General features: G+C 37.0%; 1 protein-coding gene across 1 annotated transcript; it reads right to left on the minus strand.

Moving 5' to 3' along the window:
- Nucleotides 1-871: 871 nt before the first annotated feature.
- LOC141586854 (4,5-DOPA dioxygenase extradiol-like) lies at nucleotides 872-10,204 on the minus strand. The gene is made up of 3 exons (XM_074408251.1): nucleotides 9,286-10,204; nucleotides 8,724-9,094; nucleotides 872-1,245 (listed from the first exon to the last, which is right to left on the minus strand). Exons 1-3 carry the CDS (start codon nucleotides 9,658-9,660, stop codon nucleotides 1,050-1,052), a joined length of 942 nt encoding a protein of 313 aa, XP_074264352.1. The 5' UTR covers nucleotides 9,661-10,204; the 3' UTR covers nucleotides 872-1,049.
- Nucleotides 10,205-10,883: the final 679 nt, after the last annotated feature.

Raw genomic sequence — 10,883 nt, forward strand, 5'->3', positions numbered from 1 at the left:
ACGACGTTGTATTTCCGATGAATCTGAAACAAATAACATAATAAAATTAGTGTAATTTAATATAAGATGTAATCAGTGTTATATATTGAACATAAACGTGAAGATGCGTGAGATAAATAGTAACGAAGTAAAACTAATTTAGAAAGTATAGACGAAAAATAATACCCATTACGATATGTCCTGCTATGCTTATTGATTTTTAATTGGCAATTCGATGATTTGTATTTATAGAGAAATTTAAGTGCATGCGAAATTAGCTGGTGTGTTAATTCGATTGCCATTTGGAATGCACGTGTTGTTTATTGTTCTTTCATAAAATGACATGTTAAACAAACGTAATTTTTGGATAACTTCTGTTTTTGTTTCTATGGAAACTGGATTTATATGAGTATGCAATATTAACTATACGTTATTTTGTTCCTAATTTTCAAGTACCTTTCTCAGGATTTAGTTAGCTTTTCAGTTTTTAGGTAACTTTTTAAGTTTTAAATATCTTTTCAGCTAGTTTTACTAAACATGACATTAATCTAGCCTCAATTAGTCAGATTAAACTCTATTAAGATTAAGTGTCCTCTTTTTCACTTGATTTCATCATTTATACAAGTTTGTCATCAAAACGAATTGTTTTTCGTTCTTTAAATTCTATCTCCAATCAGTCTTGATTTATCATGGCCGTTTTCGTTTCCGTTTCCGTTTTCTTTAACAAGCATTTCAGCTTTTATTCACAATTCATGCCAAAGCTCAATGTTAGTGTATACATTTTATGTAGTCACTTTGTATATATGAAGTTTCTAGAGTATGTCATTTATGTAGTCCTTTTGTATTCTAGCCTTATACATTGTATTTGTATCTTGTACATACTATAAATATGTGAATACAAATCTCTCCCTATTCAAGGGGTCTCATTATATTTTCTATCACTCAACAATCCAATTATGCATCATATAAGTAAACATTCTGTACTGCACAAAGCATCTACAAACTTGTCTTTATAAGTAACTTTTATACATATGTTAGAACAACAAATAATCTATGAAGTGGGACGAAAGCTAAATAGTGGTATCTGTGAACTTGTCGGAGGCATAAGATAAGGTGCCAAGGTCCCAGCTGCGATGTATGAGCTCCGCCTTGGCCTTTTCTCCAGCAGCACCAATGGCGATATGTAATGGGTAGAAATGATCTGGCTGAGGGTGAGCCTTTTTTCCATGAGGTGCTTTCTTTTCGAAATCATTCACATCTTGGTACCTATAAGAGAGAATTTTTTTCTTAAATGGCGTTGTAAACCAAAATATTTACAAAAATGGGGCTCATTTCAAACTATTTACACGAAATGGGTCCACGTCAGCACTTTAATTTTTTTTACAGATGCAGTAATTTCCCGCTACTTCAATCAGCGAGTAGTAAATTTTATTTTTATTTCAACAACTCCTCGCCATTTCACTTAGCGAGAAGTTACCAAGGTCTTTTTCTTCTACCAAGGTCAACCCAACCTTTGGTTTTAATGCTTCCTCCATTAAAACCAAGCCTCTCACTCTCCGTAATCCACAAATCAAACACCATTTTTGCTCCATGCTAGCAATTGGAAGCCCCTGATTGTTTTGTTATTCACCACCACTCACAAATCATCCAACCACCATTTCTACGCTACCCATCCATCACCAACGGTTCCGAACCCGACATTTTGTGCATCTCCATGTACCCTAAACGAAGCCCAGGCCAAAACCCGATTTCAGAGCCACTCAAATCACACCACCATTATCGCCATGGCTCGACCCGTGAGCAGCTCATGCTTCCACCCCACTTCGACCTTCTCTATTGGCGCCACATCCGCCAGTCCGCACCAAGCGTAAATAGAACTTCATTGTATGAATGTTGCATTGCTTTGGTATGTATGTGTTTGTTTGTAGTTGAGAGTGTTGGATGAATATTGCATTGGAGTTGTATTGGTAGAGTGTTGGTTTTAAACCAAGTTTCAGCTGTTTTTTTTGTTTACATTCAGCTAAATACTCGCTAAATCATTTAGCAAGAGGTTATTGGCCACCAGTAGAAGTAGGCAGAATGTTTTTGGAAATACACTTGTAACTTCTCGCTAACTGAAATGGCGAGGAGTTGTTGAAATAAAAAAAAATTATACTACTCGCTAATTGAAGTGGCGAGAAGTTATTGCATCTGTAAAAAAAATTAAAGTGCTGACGTGGACCCATTCCGTGTAAATAGTTTGGAATGAGCCCCATTTTTGTAAATATTTTGGTTTACAACGCCATTTAAGAAAAAAATTCTATAAGAGATATGTTAGAATATCTGAAATATTTTATTATTTAATTAATTAGTAAATAATTAAATTCAGTTTTCAGATAATTAAGTGGTCCATTTTATGTGGGAAGTTACCCATGATCAAGGTAACAACCCATGATCCTCTCCTATTCTACAGCCACCACCACCCACTTCTTTAGTCACTTAGAAACTGTTTTTTGATGGGAAAAACAGTATAAAAGAAACGTGATAACATTTGATAAAGGTCACCAAATCTACTCTCTCTTAAGCATTCTATACACCATCTAAATTAGTGAGAAAGGAGGGTTTGGAACCGAAATCAGTCAGAAAAGCATACGGTGTTTTACGGCGACGGGTTTACATCGGAGACGGGTTATTAAATCGGGTTTTTAAAGCTGTTCAGGAATCCATAAGCAATGGCTGGAGGTTCTAATTCTCGATCTTAATTTATCGCTTCCGCTTTCAGTTTATTGTTTGTTTATTTCAGTAATTTAAACATGCATATTAAGAATAAAGAACTTACATTTGGTATCAGAGCGAGTTTATCGCCTCTGTCTTGCTTGTTAATTTTCCGACTTCGGTTTTTCCGTCGATTGATATGTGATGATTTGATGTTCTCGTTTTCTGTCGGATTCTGGGATTTATATTGATACTCGGTTGTGTGGGTTGATTAAAATCTGTTCCGTTTTTTGGCCATTAAAATCTGGTAATTTTGTGTTGGGTTTTTTCTGGGTTTAATGAAGAAAGACGAAGGTAGAGGATGAAGTTAGCCCATTTATTAATCGTCTGTTTGGCTCATGCTAAAGTAGGAAAAGTAGAAAGTGCTTTATGCATTTTATTTTAATTAAGTGGAGTCTGACTTGTCCGTGTTTGTTGTTTGCTTTTTCTATTGCCCACCACATAGGGACATGCATTATTTTAATTGTGTAGTTGGCTGCTGAGGTTGCTTGGTTGCCGCATGCTTCAGTGGAGTGTATATCACCTTATTTGTTTATTTAATTGTTGGTTGCATCGATATATGGGTTCCTTATCCCTGCATATGTTATTTAATGTACCGTATTATTCCATTTGTTTGTGCGCATCGATAATTATTCCGCATTTTGACAACTATCGTTGAAGACCAATTAAGTTTTATTATGGTCATATAATTTCTCATATATACATAAGTTGAGTATATAGATTAATGGTTTAAATGTCAAGTGATTTTAAATTTATTAGTTAGGGAGTAGCCACAGCATCTCTAATTGATTAAATTTTATTCGAAATCACATGTGGAAACTAGACATTTTATTGTAATTAATTATACATAATGTGATGAGACTTACCCACAGGAATCTTATTATATTTGTGTGATTAATTAGGGTGTTATATTGAATTATGTTTCTTAATATACCCACAGGAGTTGAGAAATGAATATAATTTGATAGTTTCATCATAAAGTTTATTTTTATGCATCTAATTTGAGTAGACTTTAGCCCACAGGCAAGTTTATGTCACTAGATTCATATAAGCATAATTTACATTGGTAAGTTGTGATAATGTTAAGTCTCAATTTTTTGGTTACTAAGCATGTATATTTAAAATTTGCAGCAAGTTTACCTGGAAGTTCCTTTGATATCAAAATAGAGGCGTTCTGAATTAAGCGGTGATAATTTTAAGGTGTGGAAGGAAAGAGTTTTATTGCATTTAGGATTCACGCGTTTCGATTATGCTATACAACACGAGGAACCGGCTGAGATAAACAAAACTAGCACACCAGATGAAGTAGACCATCGTGAAAAGTGGGAGAAATCAAACTATATTTGCACGATGTTCATAAAGACAAAACTGTGTGCTAGTATCCGAGGTTCCGTCGAGCAGCATACTAAAGTTCGAGACCTTCTTAAAGCAATAGATGAACAGTTCGAAACTTCTGATAAGGCTTTGGCAAGCACCTTAATTATGAAATTCACTTCTTTGAAGCTCAATGCCACTAATGGAGTGCGTGATTTCATCATGCGCATGAGGGATATTGCAGCCCAACTTAAGGTATTGGAAGTTACTATATCCGACTCTTTCTGGTACATTTCATTTTGTGTTCTCTCCCAGCACAATATGCCCCCTTTAAGATCTCTTACAATACACATAAGGATAAATGGTCTCTTAATGAATTAATGACCATGTGTGTTCAAGAGGAGGGTAGGTTGTTGTTGGAGGAGGGCGAAAAGGTGAACCTAACTACTAGTACTAATAAAGAATCATCTAGTACTAAGAAGGGTCACCATAAGGATAAGGGAAAGGGTAAGATGTCTGTTGAGCCGACCATTAAGAAGGAGTCTTCATGTTTCTTCTGTAAAAAGAAGGGACATATGAAGAAAGACTGCATAAAGTTCAAGGCTTGGCTTAAAAAGAAAGGTAATTTTCATGCGTTTGTTTGTTATGAATCTAATATGGTTAATGTTATTCATAATACTTGGTGGATTGACTCTGGTACTACAATCCATGTTTTGAATACCTTGCGGTATGACAAACTGCGGAAACCATGTGGCAAGTGAAAGCTCTATCTATTCAGAAACCGGATAGGCTCGAACGTGGAGGCCGTAGGGACATGCAGTTTAGTTTTGAGTAGTGGTTTTGTTTTGGTTTTGGAAAAGACATTTTATGTTCTGAATTTTGCTCGGAATTTAATTTCAATTTCAAGGCTTGTACCGTTTGGATTTACCTTTAATTTTTCGAATTCTGGTTTCAGTATTTGCAGAAATTCTAAAGTTATTGGTCATGGTACTTTGTCTGATAATTTATATCGTCTTTATTTACAAAATGATACCACTCAAAACACTATGCATGTTAATCTTGGTTTAAAAGAAGTATTATGAATGAGGAGTCCTCTATGTTATGGCACCGGAAATTGGGACACATCTCCATTGAGAGGGTTAAGAGATTGGTAAAGGAAGGGGTACTTGGTACTTTAGACTTTACCGATTTTGATACTTGTGTTAGTTGCATTAAGGGAAAGCAAACTAACAAATCTAAGAAAGGTGCTAAGAGGAGTTCTGACCTATTAGAAATCATACACACGGATATTTGTTGTCCGGACATGAACGCTAATGATCCGAAATACTTTATTACCTTTATTGACGATTATTCACGATACATGTACATCTACTTACTTCGTTCCAAAGACGAGGCTTTTGATGCCTTTAAATTGTTTAAGGATGAAGTAGAGAAACAATGTGGTAAGCACATTAAAATTGTGAGATCAGATAGAGGTGGTGAGTACTATGGTAGATATACTGAGGATGGACAAGCACCTGGTCCTTTTGCTAAATTCCTTCAAGAGCATGGGATTGTTGCCCAATACACTATGCCCGGTTCTCCGGATCAGAATGGTGTAGCAGAAAGAAGGAATCGGACATTAATTGAAATGGTGCGTAGTATGAGAAGTAATATTAAACTTCCTTCATTTTTGTGGGTTGATGCACTAAAGACGGCTGCATATATATTAAATCGGGTTCCTTCCAAGGCCGTCTCAAAGACGCCTTTTGAGTTATTCAAAGGTTGGAAACCGAGTTTGCAACATATACGCGTTTGGGGATGTCCGTCTGAGGTGAGAATTTACAACCCACAAGAAAAGAAACTAGACCCAAGGACTATTAGTGGGCATTTCATTGGATATGCCGAAAAGTCCAAAGGCTATAGGTTCTATTGTCCGTCTCATAGTACCAGGATTGTGGAATCTAGAAATGCAAAATTTCTAGAGAATGACTTAATCAGTGGGAGTACTATAGAAGTTGAACCTGAAAAGGATCAACATGAAGCTTCACCCTCTGTTTTAAGTGACAGGTTGGTTATTGATCACGGTCCTGAAGATCGACCGCAAGTTCAACAACCAAATACAGAAATTCCACAAAATGTCGATCAAAATAGGGTGGATCACAATGAGGAAGAAGTTCACCGTGAGGTTGAACAAATTCCATTAAGAAGATCTATTCGAGAGAGGAGATCGGCTATTCCTGACGACTATGAAGTATATCTACAAGAATCGGATTGCAATGTTGGAGCTGATAATGATCCTATGTCATTTTCACAAGCCATAAGTTCTACAGATTCAAACTTATGGATGGATGCTATGAAAGATGAGATGAACTCTATGGCGGCTAATCGAGTTTGGGATCTCGTCGAGTTGCCTAGTGGTGTAAAAACCATTGGATGTAAGTGGGTCTTTAAGACTAAAAGAGACTCACTTGGCAACATCGAGAGACATAAAGCAAGACTCGTTGCTAAAGGGTTCACTCAAAGAGAAGGGATCGACTACAAGGAGACATTTTCTCCTGTATCAAAGAAAGATTCTCTTCGAGTTGTCATGGCATTAGTAGCTCATTTTGATTTCGAGCTACATCAAATGGATGTGAAAACGGCATTTCTCAATGGCAATTTAGAGGAAGAGGTTTACATGAAATAACCTGAAGGATTCTCCTCTAAAGATGGTGAGCTTTTGGTTTGTAAGCTAAATAAATCCATATACGGTTTGAAACAAGCCTCCCGTCAATGGTATAAGAAGTTCCATGAAGTAATTTCCTCATTCGGTTTTGAAGAAAATATCATGGACCAATGCATATACCTTAAGGTCAGTGGGAGTAAGATTTGTTTCCTTGTGTTATACGTGGATGACATTTTGCTAGCAACCAATGATAAGGGGTTACTATATGAGGTGAAACAATTTCTTTCAAATAACCTTGATATGAAAGATATGGGCGAGGCATCTTATGTCATTGGCATTAAGATCCATAGAGATAGATCCCGAGGCATTTTAGGCTTGTCTCAGGAGGCCTATATCAACAAAGTGCTTGAAAGGTTCAGAATGAAAGATTGTTCACCAAGTGTAGCACCTATTGTGAAAGGTGACCGATTCAGTTTAGACCAGTGTCCCAGAAACGATTTAGAAAGGGAACAAATGAAAAATGTTCCATATGCTTCAGCTGTTGGTAGTATTATGTATGCTCAAGTCCACTGCACGGACGACATTGCATATCTTTGTTGGAGTATTAGGCGGATATCGAGTAACCTGCACGCGATCACTTGGAAAGGTGCAAAGAAAGTGTTGAGGTACCTTGAGGGTACTAAAGATTACATGCTTATGTATAGACGCGTCGATAGTCTTGAAGTGGTGGGGTACTCCGACTCGGACTTTCTTTGGCTGCATTGATTCACGAAAATCCACATCAGGATATGTGTTTATGCTAGCTGACGGAGCTATATCCTGGAGGAGTACTAAGCAGACATTGACAGCCACTTCTACTATGGAGGCCGAGTTCGTTTCTTATTTTGAGGCTACCTCACATGGTGTATGGCTGAAAGGTTTCATATCTGGGCTAAGAGTCGTTGACTCTATCAGTCGGCCAATTCGAATGTATTGTGATAATTCAGCTGCGGTATTTATGGCTAAGAATAATAGAAGTGGAAGTCGAAGTAAACACATCGACATTAAGTATTTGGCCATAAAAGAGCGTGTTCAGGAAAAGAACGTGATCATAGAACACATTAGCACTGAATTAATGATTGCTGATCCCTTGACTAAAGGCATGCCACCTAAAGGTTTCAAGGGTCATGTAGTGAATATGGGACTTGGTCCCATAATGTGATACATTTATTTATTGTATTGAAAATTTTCATTTAGTTGGATATTTTCTCATTTTGGATTATGTACGTACATACTTTGGTTATTTATTTTATTGAGAAATATCATTATGTTTTGACCTAGAGTAAACATATGGTTTATTCATTAAGTTAAGTGTGAGTGGTGAGAGACTAAGTGTATCGTAATACATGGAAGATTAATTTTCGCTCAAGAGAATTCGTCGCTATGATCCGTACATGAAGTTTCTATTTTAAATGGACCAAGTGGGAGAATGTTAGAATATCTGAAATATTTTATTATTTAATTAATTAGTAAATAATTAAATTCAGTTTTCAGATAATTAAGTGGTCCATTTTATGTGGGAAGTTACCCATGATCAAGGTAACAACCCATGATCCTCTCCTATTCTACAGCCACCACCACCCACTTCTTTAGTCACTTAGAAACTGTTTTTTGATGGGAAAAACAGTATAAAAGAAACGTGATAACATTTGATAAAGGTCACCAAATCTACTCTCTCTTAAGCATTCTATACACCATCTAAATTAGTGAGAAAGGAGGGTTTGGAACCGAAATCAGTCAGAAAAGCATACGGTGTTTTACGGCGACGGGTTTACATCGGAGACGGGTTATTAAATCGGGTTTTTAAAGCTGTTCAGGAATCCATAAGCAATGGCTGGAGGTTCTAATTCTCGATCTTAATTTATCGCTTCCGCTTTCAGTTTATTGTTTGTTTATTTCAGTAATTTAAACATGCATATTAAGAATAAAGAACTTACAAGATAAATAACTCAGACTCAAGCAAAAATAAAAACGTAAATAACCTGTTAACCTTCCAGTAATGAGAGCTTGTTCAAGCCAATGATCAAACTCCTGAGCCCATGTAACAACTTCATTAGAGTCTCTGCGAAGGTCTCCCAAGTTGTGTGTAGCACTCCCGGAACCAATGATCAGGATACCTTCGTCTTTGAGAGGTGCCAACGCCCGGCCAACATTATAATGGTGTGTGCCATCCAAATGTGTTTGAACAGAGAGCTGGCAAACTGGGATATCAGCCGCCGGGTACATAAGCATCAACGGCACCCACGCACCATGGTCAAGACCACGTTTCTTGTCCATGTGCACTCGCTCAATACCGGAGCCCCTAAGAAGCTCTTGAACCCGCTTCGCCAAATCTGGATCACCTGGAGCCGGATACTTGAGCTGTGAACCAATACCAATAGCGCGAATTTATTAGGATATCAATTCTTGATTTCCCTCCGCAAGAAAGTACGATCCAATTTTGATGATTGACGCCTCATCAATGGTTTAATATCCTAATACACTCCCTCACTACCACGACAACATAATTATATATTGAATCAATTTGAATAAATGAAAAAATTACCTTATACGAAGTACATAGGAGCAGGAAAGCCATAGAAATCGTAAATGGTATCGAAGAATCCATCAACGGCGCTAACAGTAGGTTCATTAGTCTCCCAATGACCAGAAATGACGAGAATTGCTTTGGGAATTTGCCCATAATCTTGCTTTTTCCAACCCTTCAAGAAATGCCTGGCCGGGAGCGAGTCGTCAATAGAAAGCCTGGGCGACCCGTGTGATATGTAAAACGTGTTGTTTATCTTCATAGCGGACACTTTCGTAGGAATTCTTATGGAGATTATAGGGAAGTTGGTGTCGGGATCCTCTCCAGTACCCTTAAAGTACAGTACTGGAGGGTCCAGTACAGACGACATTGCTTGGTTCCTAACAATCCAATGCCCCATATTATATTACATTGCCATTATTACAAAAAAAGAAAAAAAAAAATAATACAGCATCCCTTCTTCCTCGGTCCTCATCAATGGTGATCCAACGTTATACATTTATACCATATAGCCATATCTGGCCACTATCACAAATACCCACCCCCTGAGATCCGGATGAAAATTACCCTACCGTCACTTTGCCGTATCGTCGCCTTCTCGAACCGTCAGACTGAGAAACCACCGTTACCCACCACTTATTTCTACCTCTCCCATCGCAATAATCTATCAATTCATAATCCGTACTCGTAATCGTCATCACCAAAGCAATAGCTAAGCTATGTTGGAATTGCCCTAAAGTTCCGCCTTATTTGTGTTCTTCAAAGCCAAGTTAGAAGGCCAAATCAGCAGATTTAATAAAAAAGATGATAATGATTTGATGAAAGAGAATTTGATAAGCGATGGTTGGCTTTGGATTTGAAAGTTGAAAAATTAAAAGGGGAAATAAGGTAGAAGATGATCAAAATCTGCTAAAATAATACGGAGTAGGAATAATGGGAAGAGTAATTTTAGCCCTGGATTTTTTCTTCTACCACGTGGCTTCAGATAAGGGGAGTACGGGACTCGGGGAGTACTGGAGGTCCAGTTCTTTTCATGAACTGAAGAGGAGCCGGACTCAATAAGTTGGTGATGACGTGTGATTCTCTATTATATAGCTGTTTTATTATACAACCTTTTATAAGAGAGTGTTTATGAGAATCTTGAAAAATTTAAAAGAAAATCGATTTAGATAATGTCAAGAAGGAAAAAAGATTGTGAATTGTGAAACGTCACAAGCAAGACTTGCCGTAATATGATACTCCGTTGAATCTTAGTCATCTTCAGATTTGGTTAAACTTTTACTAAGAAAATTTGTTGAGGAACAATTAGTAAATGCTTAAGTTCCTTAATTCGTCGTCAATTTTAATTACTTCATACTTTTTTTTAATATAAAAAGAAAGGTATTTCCCTTTATACTCACTTGCAGACACTTCCCTTGTCTCAAAAAAAAAAAAAAAACAATCTACGGTCTTGGGTAATTCTTATGCATGCTTCATGCGCTCATTCTCAAATGAGAATTGGTGATTTTCAGCAATTCTCCCTTGTGACGGTCACAATTTGCGACGGGTAAATGTGACCACTTTTTGATAAAATGTAACCACTTAAGTACTGTTCATAAAATGTTACTTTTAAAAATATGGTCA

This window comes from Silene latifolia, chromosome 6 (genome assembly GCF_048544455.1).
Source record: "Silene latifolia isolate original U9 population chromosome 6, ASM4854445v1, whole genome shotgun sequence".
In the NCBI taxonomy this organism is placed as follows: Eukaryota; Viridiplantae; Streptophyta; class Magnoliopsida; order Caryophyllales; family Caryophyllaceae; genus Silene; species Silene latifolia.